Genomic DNA, 20,950 nt, shown 5'->3' with positions numbered 1-20,950 from the left:
ACTTTACGATAAGTTAGAACCCATGTCAGCGTTCTGTGTCCAAATTGAAATTTTCTCACTGTCTGATGATTTTCACACCGAGGCAGTTTTCAGGCGTTTTAGCTCTAGAAATGGTGCCGGTAAAAGTGCCTGAAAACCGCCTCCCATTCATTTAATTGTGACTTTGCACCCTCGGGCGGTGCACTTGCAGGACGTTATGAAAAGTCCTGCAAGCAGCATCTTTGGGAGCGATGTATACAGCGCTCCCAAACCACCCTGCCCAGTGAAATGAATGAGCAGCACTTCAGAAGAACCGCAACATGGGCACTTTTAACCCCTTCTTCTGCCACTAGCAGGGGTTAAATGCACCCCACTAGCGGCCAAAACTAGCAGCGCTTTACCATCAGCGCTCAGTGTGAAAGGGGTCTTAGACAGGAAGGTAGAGTGATAGATGGGAGCAGTTTGTGAGAAAAACAATGCAGATGAACCAATTAAAAAAAATATACTATATGGCCAAACAATTTGTAGACTATGTTAGCAACTGGTACACAAATTAAAGTCAGGTAAGTGAACAGCATTACCCAATATGCTACTTTTTAGTGCAATAAGAAAAGGTTAAAACCAGTCAGAATTTTTTATTTTACTCCCCTCACTTCTTTTGTCTAGTGAAACCATTGTCAGTTCAGATGGTGAAGGTAAATCCACACTGTGCCCTGTATAGAGATGTAAAAACCTTTCAAATGTTATCTAAAAACAAAAGGTTTTGGCTTGAACTATACTTTAAGGTTAGCATGTTCTAGTTTGGAGGGCCACTCAGCCTTTTGCATTGGGCTTCAAGTTTATTGCATCTACTAAGCTAAGGCAAACCATAGATGAATCAGATTTTCAGTCCTTCGCAGCTGGGAGAATAAAATTACTGCTAGTGGCTATAGCATGCAGAAAAATGCGACAAGTTGGTAGTAGCCTAGTCAAATTGACTTGGGTGCTGGCATCCTGCCCATTAATGGATCGAATTTTAATCATGTATGGCAGGCATAAATGCTTCAAAAGGCATTCTCTGTGAGTGTTACATTACAGACAACATGAAGGGTTCATTATGGATAAAAAGTAATATCAAACAAAATCCAATTCAAGGTAAATTGACAATTAGCAAATATAATGCTCCACTTTCTGGACATCGGATGACCACTTCCATAAAATACATAAGTAGATAATTTTGTAAAAAAATTAAGGAAATTCTGCAGTCTGAGGCTTAAAACTCTGGTGGGACTAGCTCCCCCACTGTCCTTGTATTCTCTCCCATGCCCTTTGTCTGTGATCAGGTGTCAAGCAATGTCCAATAACAAATTCTGTTTCCTTTATACGACGCTGAAAACGGCAGCGGTCCCGGGCTAGCTCCTCCCAATGACCTTTGCGTTCTTCATTGCACACATAGTAGATCGTGACTTTTTCATGGAAAGTAACCTATTAAAAAGGAAAACACAAAACATACATGATTGATGAAAGGCATGTAGAGCAAAGTAACCTATACAGTAAGAGCCAAGACTACCGTTGCAGTACTTCCCACCCTTAACCTGTGGATTAAAGGTCCCCTGCACAGAGGCTTGTGCCGAGGATGCTTTAATTTACATCATCTCTGACAGCTACCAGCCATCACTTTGTATGGTTGCTATCCTTTACATCTGGCTATCACTTACAGCTTCAGTCCCACTTAAGCTCCATTCACACTTGGGTGTTGATCTACAAAAGTCAAATTCACTTTGCACTACAAGTGCACTTAGAGGTGCAGTCGCTGTAGATCTGAGGGGAAGCTCTGCTGATTTCTATCATCCAATCATGTACAAGCAAAAATGCTGTTTTATTTTCCCTAGCATGTCCCCCTCAGATCTACAGCGACTGAACTTTCAAGTGCACTTGTAGTGCAAAGTGGATTTTCCTTTAGTAAATCAACTCATTGGTGTTTTGGAATCGTGGCAGAATTGCTGCTATTCTCCCTGCGATCTCAAAAAGCACTACAATAACACGACAAAAGGTTCAGGTGCCATTACTTTCAATGGCACCTAAAATGCAGTGCGGTTTTGCTGCAATTGTCCTGCGGCAAATTGCATTGTGTGAAGTTGCTTTTTTCTTTTTTTTAACAAAAAATATTTATTAGAAGTTGTCAGATACATAAACAAGGTACATAAGCTTTCATTTATCCAAAGAAGAGGTACAGAATTGACATGTTCAATAGCAATAAATATGAGACCTGGAGATAAATTAGGACTCTATACATGGCTGCCATAAAACATAGGAAGAGAGAGAGTTGGGAAACATTCAGGTAGGCACAACAAAAAAAAAAAAAGGGAGGAGGGAAGAGGGCACATTCCACACCAAGCAAGAGTGCTTAAGATAAGGAACAAACACAAACGCAGCACCGCATCAAGGCTGCAGCTGGAGGTCCACTGTCATACCCCATGAGTCTATCCATGCAGCCCAAATTTTGTCAAAATATCTTAGGATGGTTAATGTAAGCAAGCTTATATAGGGACAGAACTCTATCCAGAGTAGAGCACCAGTAAGTAACAGTAGGGGGCTAAGCAGATTTCCAACATAAACTTTGTTATACATCCTATGAATGTAGTCAGATACTTTTAACATATCTACTCATATGGGGTAGAACTGCATGACTCTGGCCAAAATGAGTCACAATTTTTTTGTTCTTAAAAAGAAGATCACGATTCTCGTGGCATATCATCGTTTACATAATACAAAAAACTGGGCTAACTTTATGGTTTAGTTTATCAATTCATTAAAGTGTTTTTTCAATAACAATTGCACTTGAAAGATTGCTGTGCAAATACAGTGCGACATAAAATATTGCAACAGCCATTTTAGACCCCTTTCACACTGAGGCGATGCACTTACAGGAGAGAAAAAAAAATCTCCTGCCAGCAGTATCTTTAGAGCGGCGTGTACAGGTGGTTCTCAAAAAATTAGCATATTGTGCTAAAGTTCATTATTTTCTGTAATGTACTGATAAACATTAGACTTTCATATATTTTAGATTCATTACACACAACTGAAGTAGTTCAAGCCTTTTTATTGTTTTAATATTGATGATTTTGGCATACAGCTCATGAAAACCCAAAATTCCTATCTCAAAAAATTAGCATATTTCATCCGACCAATAAAAGAAAAGTGTTAATAAAAAAAAAAAAAGTCAACCTTCAAATAATTATGTTCAGTTATGCACTCAATACTTGGTCGGGAATCCTTTTGCAGAAATGACTGCTTCAATGCGGCGTGGCATGGAGGCAATCAGCCTGTGAGGTGTTATGGAGGCCCAGGATGCTTTGGTAGCGGCCTTAAGCTCATCCAGAGTGTTGGGTCTTGCTTCTCTCAACTTTCTCCTCCCAATATCCCACATATTCTCTATGGGGTTCATCTCAGGAGGGTTGGCAGGCCAATTGAGCACAGTAATACCATGGTCAGTAAACCATTAACCAGAGGTTTTGGCACTGTGAGCAGGTGCCAGGTCGTGATGAAAAATGAAATCTTTATCTCCATAAAGCTTTTCAGCAGATGGAAGCATGAAGTGCTCCAAAATCTCCTGATAGCTAGCTGCATTCACCCTGTGCTTGATAAAACACAGTGGACCAACACCAGCAGCTGACATGGCACCCCAGACCATCACTGACTGTGGGTACTTGACACTGGACTTCAGGCATTTTGGCATTTCCCTCTCCCCAGTCTTCCTCCAGACTCTGGCACCTTGATTACCGAATGACATGCAAAATTTGCTTTCATCCAAAAAAAAAGTACTTTGGACCACTGAGCAACAGTCCAGTGTTGCTTCTCTGTAGCCCAGGTCAGGCGCTTCTGCCGCTGTTTCTGGTTCAAAAGTGGCTTGACCTGGGGAATGCGGCACCTGTAGCCCATTTCCTGCACACGCCTGTACATGGTGGCTCTGGATGTTTCTACTCCAAACTCAGTCCACTGCTTCCGCAGGTCCCCCAAGGTCTGGAATCTGTCCTTCTCCACAATCTTCCTCAGGGTCCGGTCACCTCTTCTCGTTGTGCAGCGTTTTCTGCCACACTTTTTCCTTCCCACAGAGGTGCCTTGATACAGCACTCTGGGAACAGCCTATTCGTTCAGAAATTTATTTCTGTCTTACCCTCTTGCTTGAGGGTGTCAATGATGGCCTTCTGGACAGCAGTCAGGTCGGCAGTCTTACCCATGATTGCGGTTTGGAGTAATGAACCAGGCTGGGAGTTTTTAAAAGCCTCAGGAATCTTTTGCAGGTGTTTAGAGTTATTTAGTTGATTCAGATGATTAGGTTAAGAGCTCGTTTAGAGAACCTTTTCATGATATGCTAATTTTTTGAGATAGGAATTTTGGGTTTTCATGAGCTGTATGCCAAAATCATCAATATTAAAACAATACAAAGGCTTGAACTACTTCAGTTGTGTGTAATGAATCTAAAATATATGAAAGTCTAATGTTTATCAGTACATTACAGAAAATAATGAACTTTATCACAATATGCTAATTTTTTGAGAACCACCTGTATACGGCTCTTTCCCATTTAAAACAATGGGAAACCACGGTAATACCTTTATCGGGCCGCTAGTGGGGGGTTAATACCACACCGCTAGCGGCCGAATCCTGTAGCAATTCCGACGGTATACGGCCACCGCGCCTCCCGCCCCAGTGTTAAAGGGGCCTTACCGGTAACTCCTTTTCTGAGAGTCTTCCAGGAAAGCCAATGAGACCTAGGGCTCCTCCTAGCAAAACAGGACACACGTTACCCCCACCAGATAAAAGGGCGGTCCTCCAGGCCCCACGTCAGTCTTCTCATGAGCCATAGGACATCCCTGAAAAACATATGCACAATACACAACTGGGTGGGAATCCGGCTGTCCTGGAAGACTCAGAAAAAAGAGTTACTGGTAAGTCTAACTCAGATTTTCTCTTACGCGTCTTCCAGGACAGCCCATGAGCCAGAACTTACCAGTCTAGGGAGGGACAACTGCCTGAAGGACCTTTACGACCAAATGCTTGTCCCTGTACAGATAGGCGATGTTTAATGAAGGTCGAATAACTGGACCATGTGGCAGCCCTGCAAAATTTGTTACCAAATAGAAGAACGAAAACTGGATAGCCGCACTCCAAAATCACTTAAAAATAAGTTGTCTTTATTTTTCAACCGTACACACAGTCACTGTAACCAACAAAAACAGTATGGCCGACGCGTTTCGCACTTACATTTAGTGCTTAGTCATGACTAAGCACTAAATGTAAGTGCGAAACGCGTCGGCCATACTGTTTTTTGTTGGTTACAGTGACTGTGTGTACGGTTGAAAAATAAAGACAACTTATTTTTAAGTGATTTTGGAGTGCGGCTATCCAGTTTTCGTTCTATTTGCTTTCATCAGCATTGCCAGCACCTTGGTGGTTCAACAGCCCTTGATTGCCTACGGGGCTCACCTGGAGCGGTGAGAAATTTGTCTGTTTGCAAAATTTGTTACGGTGAGGCACCAGCCCTCTCAGCCTAAGACGCAGACAAGGCTCTTGTTGAATGCGCAGTGACAAAAGGTGGAGGAACTTCCCTAATTTTGTAAGTTTCAGAGATGGCTTGCTTTATCCATCCAGCCAATTTGGCTTTAGGATGCACTCTTACCCCTGTGCGTTCCAAAAAAAAAAAAGGCATCTGTCTTCCTAAAAGTCTTGGTGACTTCAAGATAAACAAGGAGAATTCTTCTCGCATAAAAAACAAAAAAAACTTTCTTTCGTGGTCGCCTTGTGGTAAACTACAAAAGATTGGCAGTACAATTTCCTTAGATCTGTGGAATGCACTGGCCACCTTAGGCAAAAACCCTGGATTAGTTCTCAAAACAACTCGATCCTCAAAAATAAAAGGAAAAGGATGAAATGAAAGGCTCCCTCGCTGATAGGGCCTGTAACTCGCTTACCCTACGAGTTGAGGTAATTGCTACAAGAATATTTTTTTTTACAAGTAAGTAACTTAACAGAAAAACATCCTCTAGGGGCTCAAATGGAAATTCTGATTGGCGGGAAGGCGTAACAGAGGCCGAATGGCCACAGATTCGCCAGAGCATTGATCGCCAATGATCGATCTGCTGGGTTCAGAGAAAAGAACTCCTCTGTCTTGCGGTTGTCCTAGTTTGCGAACAGATCGGCGTCGGGACAATCCAATTTGTCCGCAAAAATTGTCTCGATCCACCCTGTGGCGACTGAGGTAGTCTGCCAGTTTTGCGTCCCCTTCAGGTGCACTGCTGTGATTGAGGCTAGATACCTTTCTGCCCATAAGATCTCCTGTGCAATGGATTGAAGAATCTGACTCCTCGTACCTCCCTGCTTGTTGAGGTACGCAACCGTTGCGATATAGTCAGAGAGAATCTGGAGATTGTGACCCCTGATTTCCGACTGAAAAAAACTTACAAGGCTCTCTGAACAGCTAGAATCTCTCTGGTTTGATGAAGCTCTTGCCTCCTTCAAGGACCATTCTCCCTGTGTGACTTTTTTGCTGAGGTGGGCTCCCCATCCCCAGGAACTCGCTTCTGTAGTGATCCTCTGGATAGGAATGGACCATGGTAGACCTCTTGTTAGGTGAAGGTCTGTCATCCACCACCGCAAGCTTCTTTTCACCCTGGCAGGTAACGAAACTCTTGACTCCAGAGACGTTGTGTCTCCATCCCAGTTCCTCAAAAGAAATATCTGCAACGGTCTTTGATGGAATCTTGCCCATGGTACTGCAGGAAAGCATGAGGTCATCATACCTACTGTCCTTGAAACTTCTCTCAGCGAGGCCGACTTATTAGTCTGTAAGCCTGAAACTGCTTGCACCATCTTCGAGACCTTCTCCTGTGGGAGAAAAACAGTTTGGTCTACTGAGCAAAAATCGTACCTCAGATACTTCACCTTCTGGGCTGGATTTAAGGAAGACTTCTGTTTATCAACCAACCTAGGGATTGAAGAAAGTCTTGTACAGTCTGGAGATCTGATAATTTTTGTTAAGAGTCTGCCACTACTAAGAGGTCGTCCAGGTAAGGGATGATAGTTATCGCCTTCAATCTTAGCGGAGCCAGCGCCTCCAACACTTTTGTGAAAATGCGTGGGGCTGAGGACAGACCGAAGGGGAGGGCTTGAAATTGAAAGTGCTGAATCTCTGTTCCCATTTTGACTGCTATTCCCAAGAATCTTTGGAATGCTGGATGGATAGGGATGTGTAGATAAGCATCCCTTAAATCAAAAGTGGCCATTAAGCAGTTTGGGTAAAGCAGGTTTTTGATTGTGAACACCGTATCCATACGAAAGTGCTTGTTACCAGATCGATCGGGTTAGAGACCGAAGGTTCAGAATAAGCCGATACATTTTTGACAGCTTTCTGATGACACATATATGGGAATAAAACCCCTTGCCCTGATCTGAGCGGGGAACAGGGATTAGGACTTTTTTGATCTAACAAGTCTCCGATTTGGAGACCCAGAGCCCTCGCTTTTTCCCAATTTTGGGGAGGTGACCAATAGTCGCTCTGGTGGTTGGCAAGAAAATTTCAGCCTGTACCCATTGGTCACTAGGTCCAGGATGAACGACTTGAGGTGACTGCTGCCCACTGTGGGAGAAAAGCCCTCAATCTTCCTCCCACTGGGAGACCAGAGTCACTGTGGCCTGGCAGGTTGCTGAGGAGGGTTAAATAAGATGCCCCCCTCTACCTTTATGCCCTGTCCAATGTTTCTTGGGCCTATTGTCCCTTTCTCCAGTACCTTGCTGCCTACTTTGGCCATGAAAAAAAAATCTTTCTGGCTTCTTTTTCTCTGGAAACTCATTTTTTTTTCTATCGGCTGAGGGTTCCAGTGCCTCCTGCAGCCCTGGGCCAAACAGGTGATCACCTGTTAAGGGAAGCCCACATAAAACACAACTTTGAGGCACCTGACCAGATTTTCAGCCATTGGCTTCTTCTGGCCAAATTAACTAAGGTCGAAGTCCTGGATGACATTCTTACCGTCGCTGTGGAAGAATCAGCTATATAAAAAAAAAAAAAAACACCCTACCGCATGGAAGAGGAGAGGGAAAGATTTCAGGTTCTGCTCTCGAGGTACCTGTCAACAAATGTGTTTGTATCTGTGTCAGCCATACTTTCAAATTTCTGGCTACACAAGTGGAGGCAAAAGCTGGTTTAAGATTCCCAACAGCTGAATCCCAAGCTCTGTGAAGGAGGATATCCCCTCTTTTGTCCATCGGGTCCCTGAGCGTGCCCATATCATCAAACGCCAGGTCCGAGTTCTTTGAAACTTTTGAAAGGTGTGCGTCTAACTTAGGACTATTCCACAGCTGAGCTGTCTCTCATCAAACGGAAACCTTTTTAAGTTACCAGAAAATAAAGGTTTTCTCTCTGGATTTTCCCACTCCAGTTTGATAGTATCAAGGAGGGAACTATGCACTGGAAAAAAACCTCTAGATTTCTTCTTATGTAACCCCCCGTTGTGTCCTGGGAAACACTCGGCTCCCAGAACACAGCATGGCGACTTGCGCATGCCCCGTAGGGAACCGGGCAGTGAAGCCGGAGCGCTTCACTTCCTGGTTCTCTCACCGAGGATGGCGGGGGGGGGGGGCAGCAGAGTGATGAGCGATCGCTCGTCCTCTGCTGCGGACGGCACTGGACTCCAGGGCAAGTGTGCCGATATTAAAAAAGTCAGCAGCTGCTGGCTTTTAATATTTTTTTTTCAGCGGACATCTGCTTTAACATGCACTGCTAAACTGAATCAAATTGTCCTCCTCCTCCTGCAAGTAGAATAGATCCAAAGAACGCTCTCCTAATGTCCTCAGGTTGAAAGGAAAAAGAGACTGGAGATAATGTAATCTCTAATCCTTTTATTCGGCAATCCTTGGTAACAATCGATTAATCCATTCACATAAACGCATAGTAAAATCAGCATTCACTTTCTTTCAAAAGACGCTCTCAAACGTCCATGGCTCTCAAAGGAAGTGTATGTGTGTGCTGGTCTCGTCCACTATAACAAGCAACACACTACTTGCTCACACTGGAGCGCAACTGAAACGCACAACGCCGCTTCCTACTGCCTTAAAGGGCAAGCCCCAACGTTTTGTCCTTTCGACTTCCTGAGGGCGCCGCCTCACAGCACGGCATCGTAGAATATATAGCAGTCTAGGTGGCCAGCGCATTAACCCCTCATGTACCTGCCCTCACTTCCAAGACACCCTGGAGCCTATATGCAGTTACTTCACTGGGGACACGCTATCGCCTATCACCGCTGCTTAAATTGTACATTGTATACACTCCCTAATTACTATATGTAACATTTAGTTGTATAGATAGCCTTTAGCAAATCTACATCCTCTAAAGACAACTTGAATCGAGATCCTAGGGGACTCTCTATCCCTGGGCTCTATATCCAACCCCAATTCTTCCCGAGAACGGGTAGATCTGCCCTCCATCTCTTCACTCTCAACCCTGCTGTGGAGCGCTACCGACTAAAGTCCTAATAGGAGATGGATTCTCTGCGGGGACCTGAAGTTTGTCAATTAGAGTTCTAAATGAGCTAAAGGTGGATGTAAGCACATCTCTAACTTAAGTCAGCATTTTCTGACAAAAGGCTACCGGGTCATCTTTAACTAGGCTTTCTATATAGGTGCAGCTAACAGCTTTGCTCGACGAGGAGTTCAATTGGTTTCTGCAGACCACACATTTCCTTTTAGGTGGCTGTGTTTGGGCCTTGTCCCGAGTCTTGGCCTGTGAGGTGCTGGTGTTAGGGCCTGCTTCTGCAGGTGTTGCAGAGGAGTCCATCCTGCCCCTTTAGTGGTCCACAGCCTCTGCTAAGTTTCATCGTTTTAAACACCAGCTTCCCAGCGACCCTGTTCACGTCGTTTCTAGAGACAGGAACTTGTGTTTCCGGCGCACGCTAATGTCACGCACCCCGGAAGTGACTCCGCCGGGTACTTCCTGTGGGCCAGCTTGGAGCGCATAAGCTGCGCCCCCTCACGCGCAGCTTCTCCTTTTCCCCTGCATAATACAGCCTCGCTGTTTGCAGGGATAGACCAGCCAAATGCAGCCATGCAGCTTGCGGACCAGAACAGCGACATATGTCGCGGTACTGGAATGCCCCAGGCAGCGAGAAGCAGGGACAACCACAACAAACCTCTCCCCTGAAGAATGTGCCGCTCTGCATAGAGAAGGTAGGAAAACCTCAAAACGCCATCAGGAGCCATGCTCACGAGACCTAGGGGAACCAGTTTCAGGAAACATGTTATCCCCCTGTCCGGAGGAAACACTAATACTGACGTGGGCCCTTTTATCTGGTGGGTGTCTCATGGGCTGTCCTGGAAGACCCTTAAGAGAAAATTATAATGTTTGGGGGTTCCAAGCAATTTTCTAGCAAAAAATACTGATTAAACTTGTAGGAAACAAAATGTCAGAAAAAGGTTTAGTCTTTAACTGATTGCCAACCAGCTCACGCCGATATAAGTCTGCAAAATAGCACTCCTGCGCTAACTAACGTACCTGTACATCAGTCCGCAAAAGCAGGATATCGGGATAGTGCCCACAGGTCCCGCGGACTCTATTTCTGCCGCGGCCCGTGATCACGGCGAGGAGAGGCAGAAACGGAGAACTGCGCAGTAAACAAGGCATTTTCCTGTTCTGCCTAGTAACATGATAGAGATCTTCTGCTCCTTGTCATCAAGAACATCGATCTCTGTCATGTCAGTGGTAGCCCATCCCCCCTACAGTTAGAACATGCTGAGGGAACACACTTAACCCCCAGACCCCCACCTGCACTCTCCACTCCCCCTTCCCTGCAGGTGCTCCTATGGGGGTCTCCAGAAGAGGAGGTAAGAGACCAGATTTGTGCAATATAGTTGCACAGAGCAGGCAAGTAACTTTTCTAAGTTTAACCATTTCACGCAAATTGCTGTACCTGTATGTCAGTATTTTTTTTTTATTGCATTTTAGTGCTATTATGTTTTTTTTTCCTATTAAGGGATGTTTACATTCCTTGCACTAGGAATAAGTGACCACATTTTTTTTTCTAAATGACAGAAGCGAACGCATGTACAAGTCGTTCCTGCATATTAAAATGGTGTTCAACCCACACATGTGAGATATGGCATGACATTTGCCATGAGGGAAACCGTGTGGGCACACTCCCATGCTGGGCTGTGTGTTTTCAAAGACACACATACACAGCCTGGCATGGCCACACTGCCCACTCCCCTCACAGGATTTGACAGACCGCAACAGTAGCCAATGGCTCACTGTTCCCAATATCTCCTGTGAGATCAGGAAGAGAGAAGGAAGGGGACAACACTGGATCGAGAGAGGACTCCGGGAACAGGTGAGTGGAACAGGTATTGAAAGGTTTTCTTTACCCAAATGCAGAGAATGCATTAAAGTAGAACAACCTTTTGCATTTATAACCACTTTAATTGGCCCCTATAAATGATTGTAAGGGCTTGATTTTTTTTCCCTATAAAAATAACAAACACGTTATACTTAGCTGTTCTGTTGCAGTGGATTTGTACCCCCTCTTCTCTGATCCTGGCCCCGACCTTCTGTTAAATGCCCCCACAGCAAGCAGCTTGCTGTGGGGGGATCCGAGCAGAGTCACAGCTCCCTGTGTCTATTCAGAGACAGAGCCCTGACCTGGCCCCCTTTCTCCCAATTGGCTAGCCAACTTTGACAGCAGTGGGAGCCAATGGCCAATTGTGAGAGACACTCGTGGACAAATCGCTAGACAGAGCGGAACTTCCGGAGTTCCGGCCACAATTTCACTTTTTAAATATAAATACCCCTGTAATACACAAGCTTAAAGCGGTTGTAAACCGCATATATAATTTTTTATTTACCTGCAAGGCAAAATGCATAATCAGCTAGTATGCACCGCATAATAGCTGATTATGAAATACTTACCTCAAAACGAGGTGAACAACACTTACCTGGTTCACGCCGAGCGAGATGTCATCTTCCCCCGGCGTGTCTTCCGGGTATCGCCGCTCCAGCGCTGTGATTGGCTGGAGCGGCGCCGCTCCAGCGCTGTGATTGGCTGGAGCGGCGATGACGTCACTCCCGCGCGTGCGCGCGGGAGATGTAAAATCGGCAAGGTCCGGCGGCTGCCGGATCTTTCGCCGTGGATCCCCCCTGCGCATGTGCCGCCCGCATTGCGAGGGGAATATCTCCTAAACCGTACAGGTTTAGGAGATATTCTTTTTACCTACAGGTAAGCCTTGTTATAGGCTTACCTGTAGGTAAAAGTGAAAAATTAAGGTTTACAACCGCTTTAATGTATTCTAGTAAAGTTAGTCTGTAAACTAAGGTCCGTTTTGTTAGGTTGTTACAGCATTTAGACACTTTATAAAATAGAAATTGACTGGGGCCATCTTAAGTGTGTGCATCATGAAGCCAGACTGTATGACTTCCTGGATTTCAGCCTTGCAAATCTCGCACATGCTCAGTGCTGCACAAGCAGTGTCAGATCAGGTTTCAGCACCAAGTCACATGATTCTTTGAGACTGGGGAATGCACAGACTCCTGCAAAGTTACACCCACTACGATCCCAGGAGTCTGTGCGGTGCATTAAGCACCTGGGTGCAGGAAGTGGGAAGATTAACTATTCTGCCTAGCAACAACACTTTGAAGGCATCTAAAAAAAAAAAAAAAAATTCGTAAAGGACTAATGACATTTTTTAAAACTACTGATGTAATGTTATATTTATGGGTGGAACTCCACTTTCAGGTAAGTATTAGGGGGGGGGGGGGGGTGCTGCACACAGAAGGTATTTTATCTTATTGCATTATAAAAAATAAACCTTCTACCTTTACAATCTCTTTCAGCTGCAGCTTGCCTTTTTTCCAGTGTTATGTACTATTCTCCAAATATCCCATTCAAAATGTTTGAATTCAGGGCTGTGTGCTTGAAGCACCAGCTAGGTTATCCAAGCCACTGGATTTAAAAATGCAGAGTCACTGGGCTCAAAAAAGGCAGAGTCATGCTAGCCTAAACATGACCATATCTCTGCAGTGCATACAATGCTGACAAATAGCCACTTTTACGCTTAAATTTACCCAGACAGTCCTGTTTCAGAGATTATATATATATATTTTTTTTTTTCATTGCAGTAGCCTAAAACATATTTACTGTAAAGAAGGGTGTATGGTATATCAATATGCGAGTAACCGGGTATTTTATCAACTTAACTGTAAAACCTTTAACCAATTCGAGAAAAAAAAAAAAAAAAATATTTCACATGGTCTTCCTCTCATCCCTGAAAACTATTCGGATCCTGACAGCTTGGTATTGCCGAACGATGATCAAGAGTAACCTCCCGCTTCGTTCTTTTTTTAAATCAAATAGAATTTTATTGAGATAACAACAGATGAACATAAACAGTACAGTACACACATTGTTTGCACAAAGTAAATGTACACCTTCAAGGCAATGAAATATAGCCACGCACATTGTTACATTACCACATGGTAATGTACCCCACGAGGTACACCGAAAAGGGTACCACATAGACACGTAGGGGAAAATTAAAGTAACAGGAGTTGCAACCTGAACAAATAAAAAATGGAAACAATAAAACCTCCACTGAAAAAAATACCTCTATTTGGGGAAACTGCGCTAAGATGGTAATTATGTGGTGGACAAGCTTGACAAACCACAAGATTTACTGCGAGTAAAATAAAAAATTATGGAACGCAGCAAACCTTCTGCAAAACATACAGTGAACAAAATATAAGAAAGAAATATAGTTGCGCTAACCCCATAGTGGTTGCACAATTGAGTGCAAAACTAAAAATGATGTTATAAATAAATGTAGGTCATAAGAATATGAAAAACACTAGTCCAAACTGTGATAGCTGGCTGAAAATGAATCAAAAAAGTGAAAAGATAAAAAAAAAAAAAAATATATATATAAAAATAAAAACCACACAAAAATGAATCATTCAAATAAATGTTTCCTGAATCAAAAGTTCATAAATATTGAAAGATATAAAGTCCTTGCAGCCATGCAAAAAAAAGTTTTCTTGGTGAAATATATCAATGAATAAAACTCTTCAAAAGTCCAAGACGAAACTGTTGTGAAATCCACCAAGTTTGAATAAAATGGCTCCTTACCAGAGCTCCGTGACCCCCTGTAACAGAGGTTCCGGAGAAGCTTGGGTTAAAGCGGTGGTTCCCCCTTAAAAACAAAATTTTTTTATTCCACTGCCCCCCCACATTCCATCACGATTAATGCTCTTAATATTTTTTTCCTGCTGTACAAAACCTTAGTACAGCATCTTCACCCGTGCATCCGGGTTGCGAGTCCCGCGGGAGTGGGCGTTCCTCACAGGCTGTTGATTGACGTTTTCCCCAAAAACGAGCTCTCCCCCTGTCGCGTAAGCCGCGTCACGATTGGCGAAAGGAGCCGAACGGCGATGCGCATGCGCAGTATAGCGCCGACTCGCCGGTCGGCTCCTTTCGCCAACCGTGACGCGGCTTACGCGACGGGGGGAGAGCTCGTTTTTGGGGAAAACGTCAATCAACAGCCTGTGAGGAACGCCCACTCCCGCGGGACTCGCAACCCGGATGCACGGGTGAAGATGCTGTACTAAGGTATGTACAGCAGGAAAAAAATATTAAGAGCATTAATCGTGATGGAATGTGGGGGGGCAGTGGAATAAAAAAATGTTTTTAAGGGGGAACCACTGCTTTAAAAAGCACGGTCTGCTCCAAAGACACCCAAAATGGACAGCAATCTCAGTCAGCACACCTCCATAGTCGCTTCAGTGGATCACAAACTCGTGTGTATATACCATGCAACAAAACATACTGCCTCCATAGTGTAAAAAAGCTTTTAGACTTAATAAAAAAGTAGCATACATCCAATTAAACAGCGTTAAAACAAGCCTTAAGCCTGTTGTGCCGGCCGGCCACAAACAGGCAAACCCGTCCTTCTGGTTGTAAAATTGTGATGGGTGACAATGTCAGCGCACCGCAATAGAATTGCGTCTTCCAGGGGCCGCCAAGTATGGCGACTTGCAAGACAAGGCCGCGAATTCAGAAACACGTCAGACAGATGTAATGGCCACAAAAAAGGCCACCTTCTGAGATAGTGTCAAGAGGAATTTCTCTGATGTTTTCAAAGGGAGGTTCCTGAAGAACCGAGAGCACCAGATTCAAGTCCCATGGAGGAGAAGGTGGTTTAAGACGAAGTTAGAAGACTTCTGTGCCCTCAACATAGCTGAGATAACCGAGTCGGAAAGACCTCGGTCCCTCAGCACCTGGCTTTCAATAGCCATGCCGTTAAAGCCAGCGACTGTAAAGCAGGATGAAGTATGGGACCTTGAGACCGAAGGTCCTCCGGCATTGGCAGCCCCCAGGGTGCATCGGCCACCAGGCGCACAAGATTGGCGTACCAAGGACGCTGGGGCAAATCTGGAGCGATTAGAATCATTGGGATTTCCTCTGTGTCCACTCTGTGGAACAGACGAGGAAGTAACTTCAGTGGGGGAAAGGCATAAAATAACCGATACTGACCCCATGGGGCCAACAACGCGTCTGCCCAGGGATCTCTGGACCTGGCCACAAACCTCGTCACCTTGCGGTTGAGGCGAGAAGCCAGGAGATCCAGGTCCGGTGTGCCCCACCTCCTGCAAAGGAGTTGAAACACCCCCGGATGCAATGACCATTCCGCCTGGTCCATCTGGCGACTTAGGTAGTCCACCTGCCAGTTTTCTACGCCCGGAATGTAGACGGCCGACAGAGCCGGCACGTTTCTTTCCACCCACAGCAGGATGTGAGCAACCTCGGACGCTGCAGCCGAGCTCCGTGTTCCCCTCTGATGGTTGACATAAGCCACCGCCATGGTGTTGTCCGACTGGATTTTGATTGGGCAACCCTGCAACCTCCCTCGACCACGAGGAAAGTCACAGCCTGATCGCCCCGAAGTTCCAGGACATTGATGGGCAGACGGAATTCTTCCAGAATCCAGCGACTCTGGGCCGACTGGACCCCCCCAACCTGTGAGGCTGGCATCAGTCGTAATCACCGTCCACTGAAAGGGGAGAAACGACTTAGCGGACTGAAGCGCCGGGGATCTCAGCCACCAATTCAGAGAGATTCTGACTAGGTGACCTACCTGGATCTGGCGATCCAAAGACATTGGAGATTTGTTCCATTTGGACAGGATCTCCCTCTGCAATACACGAGTGTGGAATTGGACATACAGTATCGCCTCGAAGGAGGCTACCATGAGGCCCAGGACTCGCATGCAAAAACGGAGACACAAACATTTTCAGAATGCCAACAGCTTCACCGCAGACTGGAGAGTATGCAATTTCTCGAAGGGAAGGAAGACTCTCGCCTCCGGAGTCCAGAATCAACCCAGGTATTCCAAACGCTGAGCCGGTACCAGGACCGACTTTTGGATGTTTAACACCCAACAGAATTCTCGGAGGGTCTGGCTGGCTAGACACATCAACCTCCAATTCTGCTCTCAGAAGATCATCCAAGTAGTCCACAATGGCAATACCTCGCTGTCTCAGCAAAGCTAGAATTAGGGCGAGGACCTCAGTGAAAAATCATGGTGCCGATGCCAGGCCAAAGGGAAGAGCCACTAACTGATAATGGGCTTCGCCGATTGCAAATCGCAGAAACCTCTGGTGTCCTGCGCAACTTGGGACATGCAAGTATGCGTCCTTGATGTCCAAGGACGCCAGAAAGTCCCCCGGATGGAGCGCAGTCACCACCAAACGAGGGGACTCACCAACTCGGCATGGTTGAGATGACAGAGTCGGACAGACCCCGGTCTCTTAAAGTCTGGCTTCCAATAGCCATGTTGAGCAAGTCAGCGACTGTACAACAGGAGAAAGTATGGGACCTCGAGACAGAAGGACCTCCCGCCCTGGAAACCGCCAGGGTACCTCTGCTACCAGGCACCCGATATCGGCGTACCAAGGACGCCAAGGCCAATCTGGAGCGATTAGAATCATCAGGATCCCCTCAGCCTCCACTCTGTGGAGCAGCCGAGGAAGCAACTACGATGGAGGAATGGCATAAAGCCACCGATACAGACCCCACAGGGCCACCAGCGCGACAGACGCGCATGTACAAGTTTACTGGACCTGGCCACCAACTTCGACACCCTTGCGGTGGAGACGAGCAGCCAGAACATCCATGCCCTGTGAGACTCCCCTCCTGCAAGGGAGCCGAAACACCCCCAAGTACAAAGACCAGTCGCCCTGGTCCAGCAAAGACCTTCGCCACTGAGGAGTCCGGATCAACCCTAGGTACTCCAACGCTGATTTGGAACCAGGATCGACTCCAAATGTTTAACACCCACCCAAATTCTCGGAGGGTCTGAATGGCTACAGACACATCCATTAATTCTGAGTTAGAAAGTCGTCTAAGTAGCCCACGATGGCAAAGCCTCGCTGTCCCAACAAAGCTAGGATAAGTGCGAGCTCCCTGGTGAAAACCCATGGTGCTGAAGCCAGATTAAAAGGAAGGGCCACAAACTGACAGTTGGGCTCCCCAAATCGGGAAACACAGAAACCTCTGACTTGCGCAAAATGGGACAAGCCTGTATGCGTCCTTGATGTCCAAGGACGCCAGAAAGTCCCCCGGATGGAGCGCAGCTACCACTGAACGAATGGATTCCGTGCGGAACGACCTATCGTTCAAAGGCATCTTAGGCCCTTGAAGCCCAAAATGAGACAAACCCTGTCCATCTTTGGGACCGAGAACAGATTCGGATAGAATCCCTGAAACCTCTATTCCTGCAGGAAAGTTACCCCGCAGCTTAGCAAGTCCCACACTGCCCCAAGGCAGACCGATGAGCCGGGAGAGGGAGACACGAGGGAAGAAATCTGGTCGGTGGATAGGAAGGAACCCTATCTAGTACTCCGAAGAGACCACCTTGCAGACCCACTGGTCAGAGAGCAGGGAGGTTCACCGAGTTGTGAATAGAGGTCGACCGATATGTGTTTTTCTCTGGCCGATGCCTATATTTGGAAATCGGGGTGGCCGATATGTGTGGCCGATATTCTTTCTTTTTTTTTTTCCTTCATCTCAAAAAAACCTAGGGTGGAGAGGTGGGGAGGAGAGAATTGTTTAGGGTGGAGAGGTGGGGTGCAGCCTGTCAGTGACCACTGGTGCAGTCCATCAGTGCAGCCTATCAGTATCCATTAGTGCCCACCAGTGCAACCTCATCAGTACCCACCAGTGGAGCCTATCAGTGTCCAGAAGTTCCACGATAGTGCCCACCAGTACAGCCCATCAGTGCCACCTCATCAATGCCCACCAATGAACCAGTGCATCCCATCATTGCCCACCAGCGCATATCACCAGTGCCCACCACATCAGTGCCCACCAGTGCATTACCACATCAGTGCCCACCAGTGCAGCCTCACATCAGTGCCCACCAGTGCAGCCCAATGTCATTCACTGCCACCTCATCAATGCCCACCAGCGGAGCGCTCCATGCTCCGTTGCATCTTCTAGCCTAGCACAAGAAAGCTCCATTCGTCAAAACAGACAGTAAAACAAAGTAGCAACTATTGAAAGTCCCAAAGTCCAATATAATACTGCAGCAGCGCCATTTCCAAACAAACGTTTGAAAAACGAAACAAACTTCTATATTGATTATATAGAAGCTTGTTTCGTTTTTCAAACGTTTGTTTGGAAATAGCGCTGCTGCAGTATTATATTGGACTTTGGGACTTTCAATAGTTGCTACTTTGTTTTGATGTTTACATTTTTTTTTGCAGCTGCTGATCATTGTCTCATTTCTTGTGGCCAAATTTCTGTATTGCCTACTCCTGAGCGCTGAGCAGTGCTAAAACAGAAGGGCGGGCGATATTAGCACTCTATCCACAAAGCTCCATTCGTCCCTGTTGTGCTGCCTACAATCACCAGAATGCAGAGCGGACCGGTAACAACCAATCGGAGGCCGCCGCTGCCGTCATTCTCCACTCTGGAAAAAAACGTCCCCTGACGTGCTGCGCGCTCTGTCTACAAGCCCCAGAATGCAGCGCGGGCCGACAGTTACCGGCCCGTGCTGCATTCTGGAATTTGTAGGCAGAGCGCGCAGCACGTCAGGGGACATTTTTTTCCAGAGTGGAGAATGACGGCAGCGGCGGCCGCCGATTGGTTGTTACCGGCCCGTGCTGCATTCTGGAATTTGTAGGCAGAGGCAGGGCGCGCAGCACGTCAGGGGACATTTTTTTTTACAGTGGAGGAAGTCTGCAGCGGCGGCCGCCGATTGCCTGTTACCGGTCCGCTGGTTGGCTGCAGACTTCCTAAAACGGAAACAAATATAAAGTCAGCAGATAGCAGCGAGCGGGCGACGAGCGGGCGGGCAGGCAGGCGGAAGAATTCCACCCAGCACAGATCCTAGACAATCGGCCTAATTTACCCAATAATCGTCCGATGCCGATATCTTTAAAAACGCTAAATATCGGCCGATATATCGGTCGACCTCTAGTTGTGAACCTGCAACGCCGACCCCCCACCCCAGAGAGACGGGCAGGGGAAGCTGGCGTGATTGGCCTAAGCACCCAGGGACGTTTTAGTCCCCCAGCTGAGCCTTTGTCGGCCTGGAAGGGTTCGCCCGTGGACCCTGACTGACGAAAATACCACTTTGCCGTGGAAAAGGAAGGACCTGGCCGACGGCGGGGCTCCTTCCCCCCTGGAGGACCGAGGGAGGAGAGTGCTCTTCCCTCCAGTGACATCCTTGATAATGTCGTCCAGCGATGACCCAAAAGGTCTCCCACCCAAGAAGGGTAAATCCGTCCGGGCGTATGTTAGAGGCCTGGCCAGCAGACCAGCCTTGCAACCAGAGAAGGTGGTATAAAACCATCTCTGAAACAGAAGCCCTGGATATCAAGGGCACTGCATCCAGTGAAGCATCACAGACATATACAAGGCCCTGGACCAGCTGGCCCGCTAGCCTAATAACTTCGGGAGAGAGAGTCAGTGCTCCTCCACAGTCTGGTGCAAAACGCTCACTCAGTGAGTGACTGAGACCCCAGAGCAGTGGCCACAATAGGCCGCAAGGCAGACCCCAGCATGGTAAACATGGAATGGGTCAGTACTTCGGATCTCCTATCAGTCAGATCCATACAAGCGGGGTTCCCGCAATAGGGAGAGTGGATACCTATACACCCTGGCAACCGGGAGGGACAACCACCTGAGAAGAAGCCCACCTCTTAAAGAGGCTCTCCTCAAAGGGGCGCTGAACCGCCAGGCGGTGAGGGACTACAAAAGCCCTCTGCGGCTTTTCTCATTCCGCATCTTAGAAATTATCAAAAAGGGCACAGAAGGAAAAACCTACACAGAGCGGTCTGATTTGTGTGACCCAAAAAAGACCCGAACCCTCAGCGGAAGCCCAGCTGCACTATCCAGCTTAAGGGAGTCCCTTACAGCAGTGAGAAGCGCACCAACAAGTGCCTTATGCCGCATTTAAACAGAGAAAGCCTCCTAGGGCTAACAAATGAAAAGTGAGGGAAAGTACCCCAAGTACAATAAAACATAGGCCAGACACACCACAGTCCCCTCAGGAAGGCCCCCCGACAGTGGCAATGTTAGCAATGCAGCAGAGGGAAAAGGAGCAGGGAAGGGAGGATAAGAGGACCCCCGAACCGAGAGAGAGAGAGAGAGAGAGAGAGAGAGAGAGATCCGTGTCTGAAAGGATACACACTCTCTGGTTCCCCTATAGAGATCTGCTGGCTGAGGGGGCACTCAATAGGAGGGAGGGGCCAGGAGCAGCAAAGAGGAAAGCGAGAAGAGGCGGATCCAGACTTTACAATCACTTTAAAGTGGTTTTAACCACTTAAGCCCCGGACCAATATGCTGCCTAAAGACCCAAGGGGTTATTACAGTTCGGGACTGCGTCGCTTTAACAGACAATTGCGCGGTCGTGCGACGTGGCTCCCAAACAAAATTGGCGTCCTTTTTTCCCCCAC

The 20,950-nt window shown here is 46.7% G+C and overlaps 1 protein-coding gene across 1 annotated transcript in view; it reads right to left on the bottom strand.

The window, feature by feature from the left end:
* Nucleotides 1-599: 599 nt before the first annotated feature.
* Nucleotides 600-20,950, bottom strand: part of PPP1R15B (protein phosphatase 1 regulatory subunit 15B) — a 34,947-nt gene continuing 14,596 nt past the window's right edge. Inside the window, exon 2 of the mRNA XM_040337592.1 lies at nucleotides 600-1,443. Coding sequence (XP_040193526.1) covers nucleotides 1,249-1,443 — 195 coding nt within the window. The 3' untranslated portion in view covers nucleotides 600-1,248. The remainder of the gene's footprint in view (nucleotides 1,444-20,950) is intronic.

Source organism: Rana temporaria, chromosome 2 (genome assembly GCF_905171775.1).
Source record: "Rana temporaria chromosome 2, aRanTem1.1, whole genome shotgun sequence".
Taxonomy (NCBI): Eukaryota; Metazoa; Chordata; class Amphibia; order Anura; family Ranidae; genus Rana; species Rana temporaria.
Note: the sequence above shows the minus strand (reverse complement) of the source record. Positions and strands in the feature narration are given on the sequence as shown.